The sequence below is a fragment of the Cydia fagiglandana genome, chromosome 25 (genome assembly GCF_963556715.1).
Source record: "Cydia fagiglandana chromosome 25, ilCydFagi1.1, whole genome shotgun sequence".
NCBI classification, from domain to species: Eukaryota; Metazoa; Arthropoda; class Insecta; order Lepidoptera; family Tortricidae; genus Cydia; species Cydia fagiglandana.
The window spans coordinates 8,663,356-8,689,906 of NC_085956.1; the positions used below are offsets into that span (position 1 = coordinate 8,663,356).

At 38.5% G+C, this 26,551-nt stretch overlaps 1 protein-coding gene across 1 annotated transcript in view; it reads right to left on the reverse strand.

The window, feature by feature from the left end:
* Positions 1–617: 617 nt before the first annotated feature.
* LOC134677025 (hepatocyte growth factor activator-like) overlaps positions 618–26,551 on the reverse strand; it is a 41,445-nt gene continuing 15,511 nt past the window's right edge. Inside the window, exons 3-10 of the mRNA XM_063535445.1 lie at positions 18,243–18,422; positions 9,630–9,953; positions 7,488–7,665; positions 5,186–5,285; positions 4,274–4,366; positions 3,337–3,441; positions 2,208–2,315; positions 618–929 (exon numbers count right to left, since the gene is read on the reverse strand). Of these exons, the coding sequence (XP_063391515.1) occupies positions 750–929; positions 2,208–2,315; positions 3,337–3,441; positions 4,274–4,366; positions 5,186–5,285; positions 7,488–7,665; positions 9,630–9,953; positions 18,243–18,422 (1,268 nt within the window). The 3' untranslated portion in view covers positions 618–749. The remainder of the gene's footprint in view (positions 930–2,207; positions 2,316–3,336; positions 3,442–4,273; positions 4,367–5,185; positions 5,286–7,487; positions 7,666–9,629; positions 9,954–18,242; positions 18,423–26,551) is intronic.

The window sequence follows — 26,551 nt, forward strand, 5'->3', positions numbered from 1 at the left end:
GTTTCCATGAAAATACAATGTACATCTGTAAAATTAACCGGGTTTAACTATGAGGTTATTTCGTCTACTTTAGTTCTTTTTTTAAACAATTTGACAGGTCAGAAAAACTGACAGGCTGATATCGTCCGGCGAACTGGTATTTTGATGCTTTAAAGCCGCTGTCATTTGTCATCTCGGGTTATGTTTTCATATCAACTTCCTCTCGGGTTTTTTCGTCAATCCAAGTTTTAGTATTTTTTTCTTCTCGGGTCGGGTTTAACTATGAGGTTATTTCGTCTACTTTAGGTCTTTGTTAACAATTTGACAGTTCCGAACAAACTGACAGGCTGATCTGTGGGCCTCATATGGATACCAGAGTTGTTATTCAGGATTTATATATTTCTAGGGTTTTACTGCTTTTCTTTTTTGAATATTATCTCTTCAAGGTATTTTGATGCTTTAAAGCCGCTGAGTACTAGTTTTTGGCATTTTGTCATCTCGGGTTATGTTTTCATATCAACTTCCTCTCGGGTTTTCGATTTTACAGTTTGTTGGTCGTTTTTAAGCTGTTAATAATTCGTCAATCCAAGTTTTAGTATTTTTTTCTTCTCGGGTTTTTGTTTTCAATTTATTTTCTCTCGGGTTCATACTTTTAACAGTATATCTGGTAGTTTTTAAGCTGTTAACAGTTATCAATCCAAGTTCTATCCATTTTTTTTGTCTAGGGTTTCTTACACCATAGTGATTTTTTCTTCTCGGGTTTGGACCTTCTAAGGTGTTATAAGCTTGTCGATCCACGGCACAAACTTCTGTATGTTAGTGTATACACCCGGGAGGTGCTCGCGGCCGCAACCGATACCCCACGATACGAGGCCGATGAGGGTGCTCCGCCCGTCCATCTTCATGGTCAGTGGGCCTCCGGAGTCGCCTTGACAGGAGTCTCGGCCGCCCTGGAAATAGAAATTACAATAAAATACAAATTCTCTACATAACACTTCTACTACTAAAAGGTACACACGGGGATCCTATCTCATCGCATAATAATTGACTGTCATAATGTAATGGTACGCATAAATCTCTTTTCGCATATTTTTCCTCCAGCTGAAACATTGAGTACTTTCGAAAATATTTTACATAGGTTGTGTAGAATAGGGTAGGTTAGGTTAGGTTTGTGTTATAATTTTTCAGAAATGTTGATATTTCCAGCACCATAACAATTATGCGAAATGAGTTTTATGCGTAACATTACATTAGGACAATCAATTATTATGCGACCCAATAAGGACCCGTACACACGTAATACATGAAGTGGCAGTAGGGAGATACTCCTGACTTCGTGCATTCTCGGCTCCGTTCGGCTCAGCATTGCTCCGAGTAATTATTACGGTTGGCACAACTTGACTTCCCTTTGCGTGCCCACAGATAAGACAATTACCTGAATTTTGACAACCCTAAATAGCCGAAAGGGATAGTGCTATACATTAGAAAGGGACACAATGATTAGTCCCTGAACTGCTGTCAAACTTCGGTTTTGTAGGAAGTTTTCTTTCGGTACAGTAGCAGTACAATTACTTATTCTGTGACGGAAATAGAGCCTTATTGACCACCGACTAGGGAATGCAATAACCGGCCAAACTTCATAACCGGTTTCGGTTACGGTTATGTCCGAAAAATAACCGAATATCGGTTATAATCGGTTACGGTTACTTTCCACGAAAAATTATAAAATTTACAATTAATAAATTTAAAAAATACAAAAATCTTTATTTTAGTACCTACAGTATTAGGGAATGTGCGTAAAAGTCTTCTTTTTTTAATAAAATACACCAAATACAGTAAAAGTGAAATATGACCTTGGACGTGATACAATATTCATTAAAAATATTTCATAAATAAGGGAAGAAGTAAATTTGGTATATTTTAGTTACAAAAGTCAAGGAATGACAAAAATTATAGTCACAGGCGTAACAGCCAAAAAAGGGAGGATTTTGTAGTAATTAGATGATAAATACATACAATTTAAGTCATAAATAAATAACCGAAAATAACCGTAACCGGTTATTCGAGTTTCCAATATTCGGTTATGAAATTTTGACAAAATATTCGGTTATAGCCGATTTGCATTCCCTACCACCGACAATAAGGACCCCTTTTGTTTGAAAATGGCACAATAGATGTTTTAGTACCTCTAGTCTAGTAGTACCTCTTTATACCTCCTCTGTTCATACCTCTTTATATCCTGCGCAAAGGAACACATCGTGTATGGTCTCTCGGCGGCCGGCGGCGCGGAACCACCGCTGGCAACGCTCGTTCGGGATCACTTCTACGTCCACTTCCTGAAAATAACCATAGTCAAAGGTTAACAATGATATGGGACAACGAAAATCAAACCACTCACATGCTTGATATTTTTCAGTGACCTCTATTATTATAATAAAATAAGGGTGACAGCTGGTAGCTACAGTTACCAAAAGCAAGTGAGTGGTAAGCTTAAAGGCACAGCTTAGAATACATTTAAAAGTGGAAAAAAACATTACTATGGGGTTGAGCACAAATCACGTGAGGTGTTTTCGGCTACTTTTTGACCCCCCCTCCCCCTTGGTGATATTTGGTGAGGTTTTTGGCTACCCCCCTCCCCCCACACAACCTCACGTGTATTTTTTTTAAAGTTTCATTCGCCCTAATTTTAAGATAAATAGTATTGTATACAGAAAATCTTGTTTATTTTTCTTTTTTCGTTAAATAGACTCGCTATTTTGAAGTGCAGAGTGAAGATTTATATTTAACGAAACCGAGAAAAAGTATCTATTCATGGTAGTTTTTTTTTCTTAGTTTCCTTCACTGTAGAATAAGTGTTCCGTGAACAAAGTTTTGTACGGAACACTAAAAATACACGTGAGGTTTAGGTTATACCCCCCTCCCCCAACGTGATCTATCGTGATTTTTTCGTGACTCCCCCTCCCCCTATCAAACGGCGAGTGATTTGTGCACAAACCCTGTGATTATGATTGTGTTGTTGATTTGTGGTTGAGACTTGAACTCACGGCCCCTGGATCGATACTCCAGCGCTCTGCCATCTGAGCCACCAAGACCTCATCCACAGCCAGCAAATCTTTGTTGAGTTTCGTGCGACTCCATCTAGCATCAGTCGCCATCTTGCCGGACTTTATCGCTCTTTAGCGACACTTGCACCAACCATATCAGTAACCGGTAAGCGGTTAAACCGCTCAGTGTCAAATTGTAATGGGAACTCCAGGTTTAACCGGTTAACTCCATGTTAGAGGGATGGTGCATGTGGCGCTTAAAAGTTATTGTCATTGTCAAATGGCTGGGACTTTAAGGTCAATAAATAATTACCTGTAATACTGAAGGTACTGTGCTCTGCCCATGCCTCGTTCGACCCCAGCCTGCCACGGTCGCCATCTTCCCGGCTAATTTGATTTGCTTCTGAGGTAGACACACCTGGAATCAAATTATGATTTTGATTATGAGCATTTAGTAATGAAATAAAACTATTGAAACGGATTATATCGCGTATATTGAATGCATATTTCGACGTTTCGAACCCTTTAGGCTAGGTTCACACGGCGTAATTTTTTCCCGTATACCTACCGTATACGGGATTTTATCGAATACCGTAGTGACAGCCTTTGTAAGGAAACGATCAAAGTCGTTCACACGGCGTCTATGCGGGAAAGCCGTCTAGCCGTCTGAACGATTTTGAACGTCTCTATACAAATTTTGCTGTCACTACGGTATTCGATAAAATCCCGTATACGGTATACGGGAAAAATTTACCCCGTGTGAACCTAGCCTTACAGCGTTCGTGGTCAACGGCTGACCACATATCTACCAGCATTTAGTAAATTTAGACTTTACTTTTCTGAAGTATTTCGGGTCGAAACGCTACTGCTAGTCGTAAGATCTGACCAAGCTCGTATCATAACCAAATCAATCAAAACCTTAAAGTGCGGTAAATTTAGAAAACGGATTAATAAAAAAGTCATACCTTTTTAATCACAATACAGGTGCCATAAATTAAATTAGCAATATTGAGGCCCTTTTCTAGGGACTCTAGCGATTCTAATCCTCAGTTTTTGAGTTTCGCTCGATAGAAAAAAATCACGAACATTAGGTCTAAAATGCACTTGAAAAAATGTTGCTGTAACATGCCAAGTTTCACGTGTTGTAAATTAAGCATGTTGTTGTATGAGACCGCAACTCCGATTGTATGGGAGCGTTTCGGCGACGGGTTCGTGTTACTCTAGCGGGCCTTTCTGTAAATATGACTTACTGGTAAAATATGTTGCTTGAACACGACGCCCCTGTCCAGTTGCACCAGCGCCACGTCATTTCTAAAGTCGGCAGGCTCGTACGATGGGTGCACCTAAAAGTTTACATAAATTTTATATTTTTCTAAATTGTCATTTTTTCAAAAATTTCAAATTTTCAAAACTTTCAAATGTTTCAAAGGTCAAAATTTTCATTTTTAAAATTTTTAAAATTTTCAAAATTTTCGGAGGTCAAAATTTTCATTTTTAAAATTTAAAATTTTTTTAAATATAAAATTTTTCAAAATTTTTAATTTTTCAAAATTTTTAATTTTTCAAAATTTTCTATTTATCAAAACTTTCTATTTTTTTGCAGAACTTTTAATTTTAAAAATGGTTTACTATATATCATAAACCCTAATCCGCATTAGCGTTTGCTTTTTAATGGGGCCAACTAAAGCGGTATTTCCAGGATTCCGCACTCAAAGGATAAAAACCGTACCCTATTACTAAGACTCCGCTGTCCGTCTGTCTCTCACCAGGCTGTATGAACCTCTGACTCATGAACCGTGATAGCTAGACAGTTGAAATTTGCACAGATGGTGTATTTCTGTTGCCGCTATAACAACAAATACTAAATACAAAATAAAATAAATATTTAAGGTTCCTATACAACAAACGTAACTTTTTTGCCGTTTTTTGCGTAATAGTACAGAACCCTTCGGGCGCGTGTCCGACTCGCACTTGGCCTGTTCTTTAAATCCAAGAAATAGTAGTATAGTGTAGTGTAGTAGTAGTGTTTACTTTTATTTAAATAGTTACCTAAAGATACAGACTATAGATCTCGTACACACCGATACAGAGTATAGTTATCGCTATTTTGTGGTTATTTCTAGCACTTTTGGCCTTTAATATAATATTTATTTATTTATTACCTCCTTCCTCTGCACAGCGAACTCCTCATGGGAATACCGTTCCCCGGAATCCCGGACGTCCCACTCGCCGAGACGGACGCGGAGCTGGGAGTTCGGTGTGCTGGAAAATACACAATAAAACATTCGATAAATACGACGACGGTTCTCCTATTCTGCTTCTCCTATTCTGGGCATTTTGCCCTTCGGGAATCTGAAGCAACCTAACGAACCTATCTTACCTATACACGGTGTAACATGAGGAAACCGAATAATTTTAACCACGCATTTCTGAGGTCAAAAGAAGTAAAAAATGTAATATGAGTTTAGGTCAATTTCGCCAAAAAAAAAATTTTTTTTTGATTCGTTTTTTTCAATTTTTTGAATATATAATATAAATTATATAAAAATAATAAATGTTATTGGTAAAATTGTTTTGCAAAGTGTTACTTGTCACTTTTTGACATCTATCAATAAGGATATTTAGACTTTTAGACTACGTCCCTTAAGCAGCAACATCACCATCAAAAAGGCCTTTTACACCATGTAACAATAAAAACTTTTTTTTTTTAATTAATAATATCTGAAACTAGGCGAATATTAAAAAAGTTTATAGGACATTTTTGTCTCTAAATATGATCAGGAATACGCTGTTAAAATTATTCGGTTTACTCATGTTACACCGTGTATATTGGTTTAATGTGACTATCCTCAAAACAATACACAGGAACATTACGATCTGCCTGATCTTACGATCGGCCGCCGACATATGTGACGTTCCACAGAAAAAGGTACCTTATGGCGGCCGGCGCTTACGTCGCATAGCGCCGCAATAATATTGGAGCGGCGTTAATAATAGCGTAAGCGCCAACCGCCATAAGGTACCTTTACCTGTGGGACGTCACATATACGTACTTCAACTCTAAACTTACATAATCCAAAGACGTTGCAAAACCCCAAATTTTGCACACACACCTTTCGCAAAATTCTTTCAAATAAATAAGCATACATTAGCTTAAATTATAGCTCTCATACAATTATCGTTACGAAACTTAGGCTAATGGAGAAAGTATAGCCAATCGTATTTTACAATTGCATTCGGTAATACGTCCATTACTGGAGTGTGAAAGTGACTGGTAATGATTACGTCATGTTATGTTTTGAGTATTGATTGTAGGTGTCGTGAGTGTTGGGGGGGGGGGGGGTCTCTATTAATTAATTTAGTAAGAGGCGAATGAAGTGGATGATAAGAAGCGAGTCGAATGAATGATAAATGTGACGTCCCACGGGTAAAGGTACCTTATGGCGGTTGGCGCTTACGCTATTATTAACGTTGCTCCAATATTATTGCGGCACTATGCGACGTAAGCGCCAGCCGCCATAAGGTACCTTTTGCCATGGAACGTCACAAATGGATATGCAGGTAAAATCACAGAATAAGTAATAGTACTGCCATACAGAAAGGACACTTCCTACATAACCGAAGTTTGACAGCGGTTCAGGGTCGAATCATGCTTTCCTTTTCTAACTTATGGCACTACCCTTTCGGCTATTTAGGGTTGTCAAAATTCAAGCCATTATCTTATCTGTGGTGGTGTGGGGTAATAATTGCTCGGAGCAATGCTGAGCCGAACGTAGCCGAGTTTGCCCGAAGGAAGGAGTTTCGCACCCCTGATAAAGCCACCGCCTCACTTTGTCTTTGCAAATGCCATGCAGAGCTTGATCAGGCTTCAGTCGTATAATTTTGTTAATCTTCTAATATATAGAACCGGTTTTTTTTTTTCTAATATATAACTTACGACCGGTCTGGCCTAGTGGGTAGTGACCCTGCCTATGAAGCCGATGGTCCCGGGTTCGAATCCTGGTAAGGGCATTTATTTGTATGATGATACAGATATTTGTTCAGTGTTGAGTCATGGTTGTTTTCTATGTATTTAAGTATTTATATATTACATATATCGTTGTCTGAGTACCCACAACACAAGCCTTCTTGAGCTTACCGTGGGGCTTAGTTACTTTATGTAAAAATGTCCTATAATATTTATTTATTATTTATTTATTTATAACTTTTTTTTTTTAACTAAAACTAATACCTAAAAAATATATATATAACATAATGTGGGTGACCTAGCCGAATATGTATATATTAGGCTAGATCACCCAGGTCCGAACCCTGTGGAAGGGTTCCCATAAGGGTGGCTGCGTTCCCCCTTTGGATGGTTATACCGATCCGTTGGGCGAGGAACGAGCCAGCCCTACGGTCCCCGGTGACCTCAAATATTTTTTTGGAAAGTTGCCGAACTATTTTTTTTTGTTTTTTACTTACGTAGCAACACAATGCGCCGCAGTGATGACCCATCGGTCCGAAATAAGGGCGCCTCCACACGCCAGCTTCTTGCTAAGGAAACCCGACTTGATGAGGGCCGCTTGCCACGGGTGCGACCCGAAACCCGTGGAGTGCCCGCCGACGATCCGGTTGGAGCGTGTGAAGTGCTCGCCGCAACCTGAAATATGTGAGGGGTCCTTTAATAAATAGGACTTGTTCTTCTTCGTTTTGAAAGGTATAGAGATACAGATGTATTGCATAATTGTTTTCCATCATATTTTCTCGGAAACGTTCGTATTTGTCATGCTTTGACGACCGGTCTGGCCTAGTGGGTAGTTACCCTGCCTGCGAAGCCTATGGTCCTGGGTTCGAATCCCAGTAAGGGCATTTATTTGTATGATGATACAGATATTTGTTCCTGAGTCATGGTTGTTTTCTATGTATTTAAGTATTTGTATATTATATATATCGTTGTCTGAGTACCCACAACACAAGCCTTCTTGAGCTTACTGTGGGACTTAGTCAATCTGTGTAAGAATGTCCTATAATGTTTATTTTTTATTTTTATTTATGCTATTTTAGTAATTTTTTTCATTATTATGAGCTCATATTATCCCACTGTTGGGCAAAAGCCTCTCTCTTATTCTTCCACGTATCGTATCCCTATCCTCAGCAGTCTCCCACCAGTCTCTGGCAAAGGCGTCAAGTTCGTCCCGCCATCTACCGAGGCCCCTCAACTTCAGTACTTTTTGTACCGACATGACTGAAATAGCAAGACACGTTCGTACGTTTCCGTGAAAATACGAAGGAAAAATAATTATATGCAATGGATCTTGTACAAGATTTTTATAGACATAATGAGTCAAAAAATACAGAGAGGAAACAATATTGTAAAAAAATATTTTATTTGAAAATATCTTGGGGTTTTTATATGTGTGGGTAGCGTAAAGTATAAGTATGTTCGTGAAAATGCTTGTGTGTTTTAAATGCAAAATGTAAAATATTTCCACCTTCGTAAAATGTAGATGACAGCATTTTGCAAACATTAATGAAATTGTGCTTGATCACGAATTTATATTTACACAAAGCATGTCGGTGCCTCTAATACGACTAGGCAAATCGGTTATTTTTTGTATGGAAATAACCGCGGTTTCGGTTAAAAACCGATTATTTCCATACAAAAAATAACCGATTTGCATTCCCTAAATACGACTACGACTCTAACACGAATCATTTCCTCAAGCAAAAATCAATACTCCTAGGGACTAAGTAAAACTGTAAATGAATAGCACCCTACATAAACAAAAGAAAAACTGGTTACTTAGTGCATTTTGTGAAACACATTTAAGTATTATCAAAATTAATATTTTAATTACAAAATACAATAAAGCAACACTTAAGCACAGTAAACAAGGCTTTTTCAGTCCACTCCAGGTGATAGTTTACTATATAATTTTTAACACACAATAATAAAAAATACCAGCACCCTGGAATACACTTGACAGAAAAGCGTGCTAAAAACAAAAATGTGCATACATAGCGCGAACCCGACTCCAAAAAATCTTTCAAAAGTCAACCGTTGGTCCAAAACCGTCAGTGCATGTGCAATCATTTTATGTGCTACATATAAAATAGGTGTGTGATGATTATGAAAACGCAGTGCTGAAGGTGAAGCGAGAAAGAAAATGGCGAGTCAACTCGAGTGTTTTGCTTTAGTAAGTCAAAAAATATTAATATCATTATCAACAAAAAACAGCAAATAAAAACGTATTTTTTTTTTATAAAAAAGTCATATTTTATATTACTTTTTTAATTTACTAATATAATGTATTAAAAAACTTGCGTCAAAAATGTTTATCTTTTTAATAAAATTTGAAATGAGAAATATTAGAATTAGGTATATTACTTGTTGAATGTTGATACAAAAATGTACTTCTAAAAATGTGGCAGAAATTTAAGGTATTATTTTTATTAAGTGCTGACAATGGAAGTACTAATTGCATAGTCATGTTATAATCCAGAATCAAAGATGTCAACACAGATGAATGAAAAACTGTAACAAAAAAAAACTAAACACTTTAGCCCAAACTAAACACTTGAGCAAACCCGCCACCAAAAAAACCAAAATACCCAAAATCTCACCCGGATAACTAGGTCTCGTATGCTCATTCGTCACTACGGGCACATAATCATCATCACCAAAATACGGCTTCGTCGTACTCTCATGATAAGACGGCTTCACGTGAAAATAGTGATTTTGGTCTGTGTCCCACGGTTTTTCTGTGCCCCAGGGTTTTTGGTCCCATTTGTCGGGTTTCTGGGTGTCCCAGGGTTTTTGGGTGTCCCATTTGTCGGGTCTGTGGGGTTTGTGGTGGTCTGTGTACACGATGACTGGGTCCTCGAACTGGTTTGTGTTTTGGTAGTCGATTTCGTGCGGGAATGTTCCGATGAGTTCGATTAGGTCACCTGTGGTTAATGGTTATGATTGTAGTGTGCAGTGTTGGGTCAGGGACCGGTAAACCCTAGGTCTTTGTAGATAGGATTGTGGCTCTTCAAGCGACCCATTTTTTTAAAATTAGAGACCTTATTTGTGCCTCTTGGACATTCCTAAAACTTGTAATTTCTAATGCACTTCTCTTTAAAAGTTTGCCGATCCCTGTGTTAGGTTGTAAGTCACTGTGAAGCGCTGTTGGCGCCTTTATGTTATTGACAAGTATACATTAATTATTAATATTTAAGCCTAGAGAATATGAATAGACAGTTTTCCATTATGTCAGTTTGTCAACTGTATGTAGGTAGTATTTAGACTTTAAGTATGTTCAAAATACTATCTATAACATGTACAAGTGTTTATATGTTGCAGATTTATTTCATTTCGCACCTCGTGTCGATTTAAAACACTCCCTTCGGTCATGTTTTAATTTACCACCACTCGTTGCGAATTTTCTACTTTCCGCTCTTTTGCTCTGTTATAACACTGATAGTATAGTTTTGATAAGTTTGTATCGTAATAAGCACGCATTATAGTCTAATAAAACATGGTCTTCTCTTCCCAGAGTGACACAAGCCTACGTCACAATAACATGGCCGCTATATATGTATAGCGCTATCGCATATTATCATATAGCGCAGTCGCATGATGACGTAGGCATGTGTCAGTCACGTGACCACGAAAAGACGGGAAGAGTACCAGGCGGAGTATATTATTATACCATGGTACGCATGACTTGACTCGACGTAACCAAAAGTGTTAACATGCTAAACAGCTAAACACGCTAATTCAATAAATAAGCAATAAACATACTTATCGGAACTTATCGGTAAACAAGTAACGTAACGTTACGTGCACGGGAAACGCGTTACTTGACTTATTCAAGAGCAACGCAACCGTTACGGTTCGTTATGCTAGTTTCCTACTGTGACTAACTGCCGTATTCGAACTTCAAGATACATTTTCGTTCCTTTCGGCGTCGAGACCCTGGGTCCGTGGGGTCCTGGCGCCTTGAGTCTCTTTGGAAACCTTTCAAAGAGACTCAGGGACGCAACTGGGGACCCGAGAGCTGGCAGTTACCTCGCTCAACGCTTTAGTCTGGCAGTTCAGCGGGGTAACGCAGCCAGCATCTTGGGGACCTTGCCACAGGGGCCTTTTTTAGATTTAGTTTAGATTAGTTTTATTTTATTTTAGAATAGTTTGTATTTTAGTTTAAGTTTAATTTTAAGTTATTTTTATTTATTGTTTTTTGACTTGTTTTTGTACCATATATATGATTAAAGAATTATATTACTTCAAGATATTCACAAGAGACGACGTACTAGATCCATTCTAGATACGTTATAGTTTAGATATCAACTAGTTCTCTTTTGTAGCCCAATTCGGGCAAACAATGTCACTTTTACGTTAGATAGAGTAAGATATCTATTAGATGTGAATTGGATCTCTAAGTCATATCCTGTCGAAATCGTTCAAGACTATTATCTCCGGAATCGCGCAAATGTCAAATTTGACAGGTTAGATCTTAAACATATCGTTATCGTATCTTGGTGATGTCTAAAAGATGTCTAGGTACCTATAATAGATGTCTACTTCATAATCCGAATCGGGCCCAAAACATCCTCCAGACTTAGCATAGTCGCGCTACCCCCTCTGCCACGCATACGGTAATTTTACTCCATGTTCGAGTCGAAAGTGTCTTTGTGTGATGTCCGTGTCTTTGAACGGACCAATCACGGCACGGGACTTCGCTCACCTCATCCCGCGCACCCCCGCATTTTTGGCATTATCGGTTGCATGAAATAATGCTCTAAACTCGGTCTAGAGGATTCCTAGTCTATGCCTGACTGTGACTATAAGCTGAGGGCCTACTGCGAACCACATTCGACGTGTTGCCTCCCTGTCACACTTACGTACGAATTTACAAGTGCAACAGAGAGGCAACACGTCGAACGTGGTTCGCGGTAGGCCCTGTGTAGGTATATAAGAGTATAGGTAACTATTGTAGAATATACATATTATACATATAGAGCGTTAAGCATAAGATGTATAATATTGCATGTCAAAAAACAAAAACGCGACTACAATCAGAATAATGTCAAGTATCATTGGAAGTATTGAATTCCTAATTAATATAGGTAGGTATGTGATTATGTGAATTGTTACTTTTTCATATTCTAAGATATAATATAAAAACCCACCGTAAAGGATGACTCACGTTAGACCGGGCCGTGTTCGGGCCGGAGCTTCCGGCGCTTACTTTTCTATGACATGACAGGTGATCACGTGATGCTTTCTATAGAAAACGATGCGCCGGAAGCTCCGGCCCGGACACGGCCCGGTCTAACGTGAGTCATCCGTAAGTCCTAAATGCATCTTTTCGTATTTTCCAGTCCACTCGTTACGTTTTGGAATTGTCAAATAATATTTATTTATTTATTCAAAGTCAAGTCAAGCCTTAGTTCGCACCCTAAAGCCGCGTTACCGCTAGAGATGAGGACTTTTTACCGTTTTCTGCGTAATGGTACGGAACCCTTCGTGCGCGAGGCCGACTCGCACTTGCCCGGTTTTTAAGAACCAATAGAATCACCGCATGCGAGGAAAACAAATGAAGTGATTCTATTGGTTCTTAACAAACCCATCTCTCGCTACGCTTCACGTGGTGTTTTCCATAGAAAACGAAGCGCCGGAAACTCCCGGTCCGGCCCGGTCTAGCGTGAGTCATCCTTAACCAGGCGTGGCTCACTTCGCGATTTCGTCGCGTCGCTACAAGTACATGCGGCCCACACCAATTTTGGTGTCTAGCAGTAGTAGTTGCCGCGCACCGCTACGGAACGGACGCCTGCTCGCGCTTGCGCCATCTAGCGGTCATATCTGTCTCAGGGCTGCCAGTACATAAATCTTGATTATGCGATCCTGTGCCCGCAATTATACGAAATTCGATTGCATTATACGAGTACAAAAAAAAACTATTATTTTAAATCGATTTTTTAATAACTGGTGAATTTCGGTGTTTGCGGTAAGCCCCCAAATTGCGGGGATCTTTCTCTTTTACTCCAATGACAGCGTAATAAGAGTGACAGAGAAAGATGCCCGCTATTTGCGCACTTGGATTTTCGCACGTGTATTTAAGTAGTTGCCGTTCCATTAAATCGTATAACAGTATTGGCACACTGTTTTTTGAAGCATTGACAGTAGTTTAACATCGGTGTTTTTTTCGTATCCAATTATACCGATTGACCAACTATACGACATGTATACGAAAATAATTTCATTATACGAATTTCGTAGCCTATTATACGATCTGGCAGCCCTGATCTATCTAAATAGACACGTTTTTTTGAGAGCGAACCTTCTGTACCTAGTACCATAGTCTAATAAAACATGGTCTTCTCTTCCCAGAGTGACACAAGCCTACGTCACAATAACATTGCCACTTTATATAGCGCTATCGCATAATTATAATATAGCGCTGTCGCATGATGACGTAGGATTGTGTCAGTCACGTGACCACGAAAAGACGAGAAGAGAGTACCAGGCGGAGTATATTATTATACCATGCCTAGTACTATTTATTCTGTGGCATAACTCCCAACACTGTCTGAATAATTGCACTAACTTCCAACACAGTCTGAGTAATAGCTTAGTAAGATACTCGTAACAATAAAGCTGTCCACCACGCTCCACTGGAGCACTTTCAATCGGTTTCACTGCTCGAGGCTCGGGACACGGGAATATAGTCTATAGGCGTGTTTCATGGATGTTACCTAAGTATGCCTCCCATATTTCGGTTGTCTAATACTCATAGTACAGTCGCCATCAGATATATCGGAGCGGCCAAGGTATTCACAATATCTGAACACGCACTGTAACGCCCTGACAATAGAGGCGTGTTCAGATATTTGTGAACACCTTGGCTGCTCCGATATATCTGATGGCGACTGTACAAAGTTTGCTAGGCGGCTAGATAGATCTGCGTATGATTGTCCCAAGATATTTATGTATTCAAAAGCAAGATCTAAATTATAACTTAGTAAGATTTACTTAGTTAACGATACAGCTGTCATCTGTCCTCAAAGTATAAACAATTATAAATCAAAGTCAAGCTTGAAAGTCCTACATAACTAATACTGTCTGAATAATTGCACTAACTCCCAACACAGTCTGAGTAACAGCTTAGTAAGATACTCGTAACAATAAAGCTGTCCACCACGCTGCACTGGAGCACTTTCACTCAGTTTCACTGCTCGAGGCTCGGGAGACGGGAATATAGTCTATAGGCGTGTTAAAGCATGGATGTTACCTAGGTATGCCTAAGAGTGTATTCGGTTGTCTAATACCCATAGTACAGTCGCCATCAGATATATAGGAGCGGCCAAGGTGTTCACAATATCTGAACACGCACTGTACCCTGACAATAGAGGCGTGTTCAGATATTTGTGAACACCTTGGCTACTCCGATATATCTGATGGCGACTGTACAAAGTTTGCTAGGCGGCTAGATAGATCTGCGTATGATTGTCCCAAGATATTTATGTATTCAAAAGCAAGATCTAAATTATAACTTAGTAAGATTTACTTAGTTAACGATACAGCTGTCATCTGTCCTCAAAGTATAAACAATTATAAATCAAAGTCAAGCTTGAAAGTCCTACATAACTAATACTGTCTGAATAATTGCACTAACTTCCAGCACAGTCTGAGTAATAGCTTAGTAAGATACTCGTAACAATAAAGCTGTCCACCACGCTCCACTGGAGCACTTTCACTCAGTTTCACTGCTCGAGGCTCGGGAGACGGGAATATAATTTCATAGCTGTTTTGCTGCGCCATACAGAGTGCTGGTGGCCTAGCGGTGAGAGCGTGCGACTTGCAATCTGGAGGTCGCGGGTTCAAACCCCGGCTCGTACCAATGAGTTTTTCGGAACTTATGTACGAAATATCATTTGATATTTACCAGTCGCTTTTCGGTGAAGGAAAAACATCGTGAGGAAACCGGACTAATCCCAATAAGGCCTAGTTTACCCTCTGGGTAGGAAGGTCAGATGGCAGTCGCTTTCGTAAAAACTAGTGCCTACGTCAAATCATGGGATTAGTTGTCAAGCGGACCCCAGGTTCTCATGAGCCGTGGCGAAATGCCGGGATAACGCGAGGCAGAAAAAAAAAAGACAGAGTGGAAAAAAATTATGGGCCCTGGAGGGAAAGTGCCTTAAAATCTTAAGGTTGCTAATTTTACTTAAAGACTTTACAAGATTGCACTGGACCGTCTGTCTGTCTGTCACCAGGCTGTATCTCATGAACCGCGAAATTTTTACATGTGATATAATTCTGTTGCCGCTATAAAAACAAAAATACTAAAAAAGTACGGAACCCTCGGTGGGCGAGTTCGACTCACACTTGTCCGGTTTTGTATATTGTATAAGTATAACGAAAATTCAATCTGGATCTTTACCATACGCAGAGAAGAGGTTAAAATACTAACACTATATTTAAAGCTGAGATTTTCGTTATTTTTAGTCGATTCATATTCAATTTTAAGCTAAAACTCGCAAATTATAAGAGAGAATTACGCGAAAGTAAACAAAGAGTTGCGTAATGGGTCGAATTAGTGCCCGGAAGGTAACGCGGTGTTTACCGGCCCGTGAATTTTGTCGGTCCAAGTTAGAAGCTAAAGCGAGACGTTACGTCGATGGAACTTTTATTGTATTGCTGTATTTATTAAATAATGGCCTTGGCACCGGCTTGAAGAAAACAAATTATTGGACAATCCCTGTACAAAAGCGACCAGTGGCGGCGCGTTAAACATATCCATAGGCAAGCCGGGGCTAATTTGGCTTACATATTTCCTTTACAACTCTGCTCAAACGTCCAAAAACAGGCAAGCCGGTGGGAATCGGCTTTTATGGACGCGTCGCCACTGAAAGCGACTTCAACCAGGGGTGCGAAACTCCTGACTTCGGTCAAACTCGGCTCCGCTCGGCTCAGCATTGCTCCGAGCAATTATTAGGGTTGGCACCACTTGACTTTCTTTTGCATGCACGACCACAGATAAGATAATCACTTGATTTTTGACAACCCTAAATAGCCGAAAGGCATAGTGCCGTATATTAGTAAGGGACACCATGATTCGACCCTGAACCGCTGTCAAACTTCGTTTTTGTAGGAAGTTTCCTTCTGTACGGTAGTACTATAGTTGGTCAAGCAGATCTTGTCAGTAGAAAAAGGCGCCAAATTTGAAAAATGTAGGCGCAAAGGGATATCGTCTCATAGAAAATTTGAATTTCGCGCCTTTTTCTACTGACAAGATTTGCTTGACCATCTATATTAATTATTTTGTGCTTCAACTATGACCCCCACCTATGACTATGATGCTTTTGTGTTAGACGCCGTGTCAATGTCAAATACTAAAGCTGTCGGACGCCACGTCACGGATTGTGTCAAAACTGGAATTGAATTTTATGCATATTTTATGCACGTAGGTCTATGTTGCTCTGTGGTCTGTGATGGATCAAAATCGCTGCAGACTTTTCTTGGTAAACTCCTAAAACCCAGAGACATTTTTGCAGTTTTGCATTTCTTTTATTCCCTTATAGTTCTAAATTCGATTTTAGTTTTTTTTAAAGGAACTCAGGACTTAGGAGACTAACTGTATGGTGTTTAGCAAAAATGAGTCATCCCACATCCATTTTGCAATGAAATTTCAACTTTATGCGTCAATTTTTTGAGTTGACATCTTATTGAAAAACCGGGCAAGTGCGAGTCGGACTCGCGCACGAAGGGTTCCGTACCATAATGCAAAAAAAAAAAACAAAAAAACAGCAAAAAAGAAAACGGTCACCCATCCAAGTACTGACCCCTCCCGACGTTGATTAACTTTGGTCAAAAATCACGTTTGTTGTATGGGAGCCCCATTTAAATCTTTATTTTATTCTGTTTTTAGTATTTGTTGTTATAGCGGCAACAGAAATACATCATCTGTGAAAATTTCAACTGTCTAGCTATCACGGTTCGTGAGATACAGCCTGGTGACAGACGGACGGACGGACGGACAGCGAAGTCTTAGTAATAGGGTCCCGTTTTACCCTTTGGGTACGGAACCCTAAAAATTAATGTGGGTTGACACATTATTGGGTATCGGCATCCTCTACCTCTCTTAACTTATGCCACAAGAAAGCACTAACTCTCGTACTTATATTTACTATACACCTATTGTGTGCAAATGTCCCTATATTGCGAAACAATGGTTTGCACATCACGTGTCATGTGACATAAGATTTGGTGAATCTTTTTAATCTGTGCCCTCATTTTTAGAACAATAGGGCACGATTTCTGCCCCTGGCCTCTTTTTCTATAGCTTTAAGTCGAATATGGGTAACATTATATTATTTAAAGTGACAGTTTAGAAATAACATTTAAGGCATTTATTTTATATGAAAGTTAGTTATACTGCCGTATTCGAACTTCAAGATATTCACAAGAGACGACACGTACTAGATCCATTCTAGATACGTTATAGTTTAGATATCAACTAGTTCTCTTTTTCAGCGCAATTCGGACAACCAATGTCACTTTTACGTTAGATAGAGTAAGAAATCTATTAGATGTGATTCTGCGGAAATCATTCAAGAGTATCTCCAGAATCGCGCAAATGTCAGATTAGACAGGTTAGATCTTAAACATATCGTTATCGTATCTTGGTGATGTCTAAAAGATGTTATAGATGTCTATTTCATAATCCGAATCGGGCCCCTAGTTTATGGCAGATCTAGAAGTGACAAGCTGTGGAATGCCATAAGTCGTAGGCATTGCAAATATTATAAATGAATTAGAGATTCACTAGATATGAAATAGTAAAGATAATGTGACGTTCCATGGCAAAACGTACCTTATGTTGGCTGGCGCTTATACGCTATTATTAACGCCGCTCCAATATTCAGCCGGGGCAATGGTACCTTTTGCCGTGGAACGTCACATATCTTTACTATTTCATATCTAGTGAATCTCGAAGTCGCTTCCCGAATCGCGCCGATAGCCATTGTAAATATTGTAGAACACTTGAGAAATATTTACTTACAGAATATTTTTTTGATTATCAATTCATATTATGTTACTTATATGAATTATTAATATTTTTATTAAGTATATGTATAAGGTATACCTATTAGGAGTTCTTAAAGTGTGTTTCATGTATCTTCATTGGCTAAAAACAACACTTAGCGCATTAATATTGGTATGTGTTGTATAAACATTTTTTTTAAACTTACTAGCATTATGAATCGTAGGTGCGACCTCTGCAGGCCGTTCTGTGGTCTCTCTGTCCACGCAGCAGGCCCATATCATGCCCCCAGAGCAGAGGTCCATGGGTTTTCCGCCCCCTAGGACACAGGATATGCTGAGTCCGCAGGGGTACCGAGAGCCTCGGTAGCGGCATGTCTGGGGGATCACTGGAAAGAGAAAATAAGGGGTTTTAAAAAAATTATAAAAATACGGTCAAGTGCGAGTTGGAGTCGCGGACGAAGAGATACCACGCAAAGAACGGCCAAAAAATCACGATTTCTCGTAAACACAGCAAACAAAGTAATAATCTTTATATAATAACATTTTTAAAACATAATAATTAATAAACAATTTCCATTAAAAAAATCGTTTCTAATAAAAATATATGAGAAATTTCCGAAGTACAAGTGGAAATTTCACAATTTCAGAAATTTTAAGATGATACAATAATTAATACCATTATTTAGAACCTGACAAGTTCAAGCTCCATCAAGCATAAAATATGCCCATAACTTCATTATCCTATAATTTGCATGATCTATATAGATCGTAGATCATAATACTCTCGCCCGTGCGCGCGATAGTGAAACGATCGAGGGTCGTTCACCGCCATATTGATCTATAGATCATTGCGTGCGCATAGCGTTACGTGATTTAAGTAATGGTTATGGTCGATTCCTGTTTTATTAGTAAACATGGGTGTGTAAAATATTGAGTATAGGTATACTATAGTTTTTAGGGTTCCGTACCCAAAGGGTAAAACGGGACCCTATTACTAAGACTTCGCTGTCCGTCCGTCCGTCCGTCCGTCTGTCCGTCTGTCTGTCACCGGGCTGTATCTCACGAACCGTGATAGCTAGACAGTTGAAATTTTCACAGATGATGTATTTCTGTTGCCGCTATAACAACAAATACTAAAAACAGAATAAAATAAAGATTTAAGTGGGGCTCCAATACAGCAAACGTGATTTTTGACCAAAGTTAAGCAACGTCGGGCGTGGTCAGTACTTGGATGGGTGACCGTTTTCTTTTTGCATTTTTTTCTGTTTTTTTTTTGCTTTATGGTACGGAACCCTTCGTGCGCGAGTCCGACTCGCACTTGCCCGGTTTTTTTAGTTGATATTCTGTGCCATCCGAACAGTAAGTCTATTACCTAAAGTAGGTACTGTGTTGATTAAAATTTTGAATAAATATTCACTTGATTTAAAATGTTTAAAAAGGGCTGGTGGCCTAGCGGTAAGATAAGAGCGTGCGACTTTCAATCCGGAGGTCGCGGGTTCAAACCCCGGCTCGTACAAATGAGTTTTTCGGAACTTATGTACGAAATATCCTTTTCACCACACCAGCTCGGAAAGGCTTACTTTGCACTTCAAAAACGAATAGCAAAGTTGCATTTTATTCACATGTGAGGCAAAGTAATCAAATGCAAATTTTGAGTTGTTTTCTTATGTTTGCTGGTTGAATTGACTTTTAAATGATGATTTCGGATGATAAATATTTAATAACATTCATTTGGATTTGGTTTGGTTTGATGTTGTTTGATATTTTACATTTAATATTTGCTTCGGGATGGTGTGGTGAAAAATTTTGTGTTTCTCTCGGGGGCAAATTTTGTTTAACCCTCGTGCTTAGAAACCCTCGCAACGCTCAAGATTCCATTTTCCATTTTTGGAATCTTTCGCTTGCTCGGGTATCAATATTAGCACGAGCGGTTAAACAACAACTTTGCCCTCTTGTAAAACAAATAACTATTGATTTACCAGTCGCTTTTCGGTGAAGGAAAACATCGTGAGGAAACCGGACTAATCCCAATAAGGCCTAAGTTAGGCCGCCTAACCCTCTGGGTTGGAAGGTCAGATGGGAGTCGCTTTTGTAAAAACTAGTGCCAAGCTAGTTGTCAAGCGGACCCCAGGCTCCCATGAGCCGTGGCAAAATGCCGGGATAACGCGAGGAAGAAGAAGACTTGATTTAAAATGTCCATTACGAAAATCAAAAGAATGTCCATTACGAAAATTAAATAAGATGTCGTAAACACATACACGATCACAAACAGGTTATCAAAATAAGAAAGTTAAAAGCCGCTGTGACGTAATTAAAATACGACATTTGTCAGTCATTGTAATTCTGTGACACGACCCATGATATCACTAACCGACTTTCCTTGCTTATTTTTACAAGCTTTTATTTAGTTTCACCTGACCGTTGTCTGTCTGTCACGCGTATTCGGGAAACGAGATAATCACAAGATCTAGAGACGATATAGAGATCAACTAGATTTACATTAGATATCGACTAGATGTGACTTGGATATCTAAGTCATAACTTGTCGAAATCGTTCAAGAGGACCTCCAGAATCGCGGAAACGTCAAATTTGACATATTTATCTTGTCGAAATCGTTCAAGAGGACCTCCAGAATCGCGGAAACGTCAAATTTGACATATCTATCTTACAAATATCTTTGAATTATCCATATCGTAACTTGTTGAGCTCTAGTAGAGATCTAATACATTTTCAGAATCGAGCCGTGTGTGTAATCAAATCTTGCAAGTTAAATTTGATCCACATCCCGGTTTCCGATTGAGCTGAAATTTTGCATGCATGTATAAATCGGATGACAATGCAATATTATGGTACCATCGAGCTGATCTGATGATGGAGACAGGAGGTGGCCATAGGAACTCTGCGATGAAACAACGTAACCTACATATTGAAAAGGATTATTGGATAAGGAATAAGAATGAAAACTTTGTACATTGTACCCTTATTTATGCAAATAAATATTTCGATTTGATTATATCGCTTAGGGCTACTTGCACCATCCGACTAACCCGGGTTTAACCGGTTAAACCGTCAACTCAGTGTCAAATTGTACTGGTAACCATGGTAACTCCAGGTTTAACCGGTTAACCCCGAGTTAGTGGCATAGTTCAAGTGGCCCTTAATTGAAAAAAGAAACTGATTTGACTAGTAGTCAAATACCCTATTGGACAGTCGCCATCAGATATATCGGAGCGGCCAAGGTGTTCACAATATCTGAACAAGCACTCTAACGCCTTGACAATAGAGGCGTGCTCAGATATTTATGAGCACCTTGGCCGCTCCGATATATATGGCGACTGTACGGTTGACTGAGCAGACTTCGTAATCGCTACTAAGTAGTCATTCATATAGAAAAAAGCCAGTGGGGGCCCGATTCGGATTTTGAAATAGACATCTACAGGATTCAAGAGACATGAGCAGGACTAACACTGCGCATTTCGTAAATTATAAGCAACTGTTTCCTATCACTATTATTAGTGAGGTTAACGTTAATTTTCTAGTCGTGTTAAAAAAAAAAGTTATTAATTTATTTACGACATGGATGGTCACCCTAACATTAGAATACTAAACTACCGATATTCTGTGTCAAATTGAATGTCATCACTGTCATCACGGTCTGGTTACTTTTGAGAACTCGTATCTCACTCAGGTTTGTAAAAGAGGTTCTATGTTCCTTAATTAGGTCTCGTAGGGTGACCATTATTGTAGAGAAATAAATTTGTCCTCACCAAAAAGTTGGAAAATAGGAAAAAGTGTGGTTGTTTCGACGGAAATACGACGGTGATCGATCAATTACCAGTTACTGAGTGTGCAGAATTAGTCCTGCTCACATCTCATGAATCACCCTGTATTAGACATCACCAAGATACGATAACGATATGTTTAAGATCTAACCTGTCAAATTTGACATTTGCGCGATTCTGGAGATACTCTTGAACGAATTCCACAGGATATGACTTAGAGATCCAATTCACATCTAATAGATTTCTTACTCTATCTAACGTAAAAGTGACATTGGTTGAACGAATTGCGCTGCAAAAGAGAACTAGTTGATATCTAAACTATAACGTATCTAGAATTGATCTAGTACGTATCGTCTCTTGTGAATATCTTGAAGTTCGAATACGGCAGTGTCGGTACGCGAAAACCGAAATTCGCAAATTGCGGGGATCCAATGAAGGCGTAATTAGAGTGACAGAGAAAAATGCCCGCAATTTGCGAACTTCGATTTTCGCATTTATAGCCCAGGTTTAAGGTTTCATAATAAGTCGAAAGTGGAGGTCCCGTGCAAAATCGCCTTTTCATACAAACGTAGTCCTCATTTCCTCTGTGCATATTGTCATTAAAATATTTTGACACAATTTGTTTTGTTGTATATCAACCACAGCTATAGAGGCATAGCTGTGGTTGATATACAATAACGTTTGACTTTTTTCGATTTTTAGGGTTCCGTACCTCAAAAGGAAAAACGGAACCCTTATAGGATCACTCGTGCGTCTGTCTGTCTGTCCGTCCGTCTGTCACAGCCTATTTTCTCGGAAACTACTGGACCAATTAAGTTGAAATTTGGTACACATTTGTAAATTAGTGACCCAAAGATTAACATATTTTTTTTATATTTTTAAAATTCATAGGTTCGAAGTTATTTAAGAAAATAGCCAAAAAATGTCCCTTCTCCCCCTTTATCTCCAAAACTACTGGGTCTAAATAGTTGAAAAAAATACTCAAAATAGTTCTTTACCTATAGATGACAGGAAAACCTATTAGAAATGTGCAGCCAAGCGTGAGTCGGACTTATGTACGGAACCCTAGAAACGCGAGTCCTACTCGCACTTGGCCAGTTTTTTTTATGATAAAAATTAGGAGCGAAAAACAGATTTCATACAAATTTTAGTAGGAAATACGACTCAAAACTTGTCATAAATTGATGAAAAACCTTTTTTGTTTTCTCTTTGTTCGATTTGTTGCTGTAAGTGTTGTTGCGACAATAAATGACTTTTTTTTTTCTTTTTTTAGACCGCAGTGATTAATTTTCTAGTGAAGTCAGTTTTCTGTATGTCAGCATGTCAGCAATGTCATGGTCGCGTTTTTATCACCTGTCATGTCATGCGTCACTTTTGCACTTGCATACCGTAAAACGGGGTCAACAGAAAAGTCGCGGGGTGAATAGAGAAATTTTGAAATTTTTTTTTCAAGTTGTTATATGGTTGGTTATTTTGGTATATTTTATGTTTCTTTCCTTTATGTTTCTTTATTTTAGTTTTTGTCTGTTACCTTCCGTGAATATTTCTCACTTGATGGTCTCATCGGAAGATCAGCGCTGGAAGTCGCCAGCAACATGCTGAGATGGTACCATTTCGTGACACTTTATTTTACACTGTTTTTTCTTATGTATGTCTGTTCTCTGTGTGTTTACGAATAAAAACCTATTCTATTCTATTCTATTCTATTCTATTCTATATTTAAAAACGTACATGCGTGTGCGTACGTACAAACGTACATGCAATGGAATGCGTATATAGAAGACTATTTATTCTCTACATTGATACTAAAAGAACTTAATCAAACTGCCTAAAAGTTAGATATTTTTGACTCTGAAGTAAGGTCTCGCTGGGGTCAGAAATGGAGCCTGTCTGAACTTTGTTCTAGGGGTAAATGTTTTGACATTAACTAAGTAAAAGTTAGCTAACCTGGTAATATATTATCTGTAGTACCTAAATAATAGCACAAATTTTCTCTATAATAAAGCAGTTTTTTTGCAAAAAACGAATAACAAGCAATTTTACGTGATAAAGGGGTCAGTGGACACGCATATGGGGGTGAGTAGTTACGCCATAGGGGGTGATTAGATACAACAAAGGGGTGTAAAGACACGCCTTGGGGGTTAAAAGACACGAAAAAATATTTTTGTGTCAAATAGCTGTTTAACAGATATATATACCATTTGCCAATAGAATATCAATGACCAAATTCGATGCCTATGACAACTAAAACTTAATATTTCTATTCACCCCTTTCTTGTGTCTATCGACCCCGTTTTAAGGATATGGAGAAAACAGGTCCTTTTCTTTGATTTTCTCTGAATTGAGTAGGTAAAAAATTTTTTCACAAATGCAAAATTGAAGAACTAACCAAGACTCAAAAAATGATATCAAAATTTTTACCTTTATCATTTGGATTATTGGCGAAAATCGTCCTTGAAGTTCAAAATCGTGTCTTTTCACCCCGTTTTACGGTACTTGTTAGAACGTGACAGGCATGGTGACAAATGATAAAGAGCCGGCCATCTTAGCTCATATCCTCTAGCCGCCCATACGTCAAACCTTGCCAAGCAAAATGAAATTTTATTTTGTCAACACAAAGTTCAAATTAGAATGGAACAGGAGACCTTTTTATAGGTCTCTGGGCGGCTAGAGGATATGACGGCTCCTATTACAAACAGCGGATGTCGTTACTCGCAATTTGCTCTAATTCGAATTTAATTGTGCAACCCACACAATTACGATCATTCCCTAATTATTATGTGAAAGTTATACTAATATCTCTTTAATAAGTTTATTGTAAATTTAAGTTACATTTAAATCCATCCATCATCCATCCATCCATCCATCCATCGCAGCCCAGCTCCATCGTAGGCCACGTCTACGCCTCGGCTGGTCTGTGGCCATGAGTAAGCCCATTGATAATAAAAAAATAATAATAATAATGTGCATTGACACAGAAATAATGTGTTCATTAGGGTTCCGTACCCAAAGGGTAAAACGGGACCCTATTACTAAGACTTCGCTGTCCGTCCGTCCGTCCGTCTGTCTGTCACCAGGCTGTATCTCACGAACCGTGATAGCTAGACAGTTGAAATTTTCACAGATGATGTATTTCTGTTGCCGCTATAACAACAAATACTAAAAACAGAATAAAATCTGTGCCTCCAGTGTAAAAGGGTTAAACTCAAAAAATGTAATTTTTCAGTATGGCCGAAAAACGTTTCAAACGGTGTTTTCTCTGCATTGTTTCAAAAAAAATTAGGTTTTTGTTTTTAGTTTAGATAGTTTAAGTCATGAATTATAACTTGTCATTTAAATTAACCTGACTTATGTGAAAGTAACGGAAATATTGGCTTTCAAAAACAACTTATATCCCTTTTCACAAAAATAATGAATGTGTGAAAAGGTTAAACTGCACTTTCTCTAGTGTTGCTAAAATCTTTTTGAACTTTTGTGTTGTGTAAAGAAACCATTTTGGGAACTAAATATTGCATTTTTTTTAGATTGATGGTACAAAAAACAAACCAAAGAGAATAATATCAATGTAATTAAAGAGTGACTTAATATATTTAATTACTCTGTTTAAATTGTGAATGGTTACTGAACAGAGTAATGTTGTACTGTTGTACTGTAGTAGTGTTGCACTGACAACAGGGCAGTTGTACTTGTTTGTCTTACTTCCCCATCTTTGTTTTTTTATTTTTTGTTTTTGTTGCACAATTATTTCATAATCAGCCTTTTAGATGTCTTTTCTTCTACAGGACTTTCTTTTTGATATTTGACTTCCACCGTTTTGCACAACATTGACCGACAAAAAAAAATATTTGGAAAGGAATCTAAGTGAACATTAACCATAATCATTAACTCAATTTAGCGAAACTAGATGGTGAAAAACGGTCAAAGTAAATTATTTATACCCCTTTACACATCATGACGTCTTAAAAAATGTTTGTGAATAATAAAAAAACTTAAGTTTTACCGTCATTCACGAACTAGACTCGGTAGTTGAAATAGATCTAAGTGAATTTTGATTTCTTTACACCGAATGTTTCTTGAAATGTAGTTTATTCATTAAGATTAAACTTTACTTTAACTATCGTTCGTAACACGATTCTTAAGTACCAATTTTTTAAACGAGATTATATAAAAATAAATCGTTTTGAACATAATGGTTAAGATTTTTGGCAAACATAAACCCTTTTGCACAATCGATATCTCAGCAATTAGAAGTCGTAGGGCCGTGGGTGTCAGCACAAAAGATGTAGTTTCATGTAATAAACCTTGTACTGGCAAAATTTGTAATTTGGACAAACTCGAGTTTAACCCTTTTACACTGGAGGCACAGAAATTAAGATTTAAATGGGGCTCCCATAAAACAAACGGGATTTTTGACCAAAGTTAAGCAACATCGGGAGTGGTCAGTACTTGGATGGGTGACCGTTTTTTTTTTTGCATTATGGTACGGAACCCTTCGTGCGCGAGTCCGACTCGCACTTGCCCGGTATTTTTTGTTCTTACGTACACGATGTTTCAACCCTTAACGAACACTGTATTTAACTCCTGTATTCAGGTTAGAAGCGCTGGCGACTTGCAATCTGGAGGTCGCGGGTTCAAACCCCGGCTCGTACCAATGAGTTTTTCGGAACTTATGTACGAAATATCATTTGATATTTACTAGTCGCTTTTCGGTGAAGGAAAACATCGTGAGGAA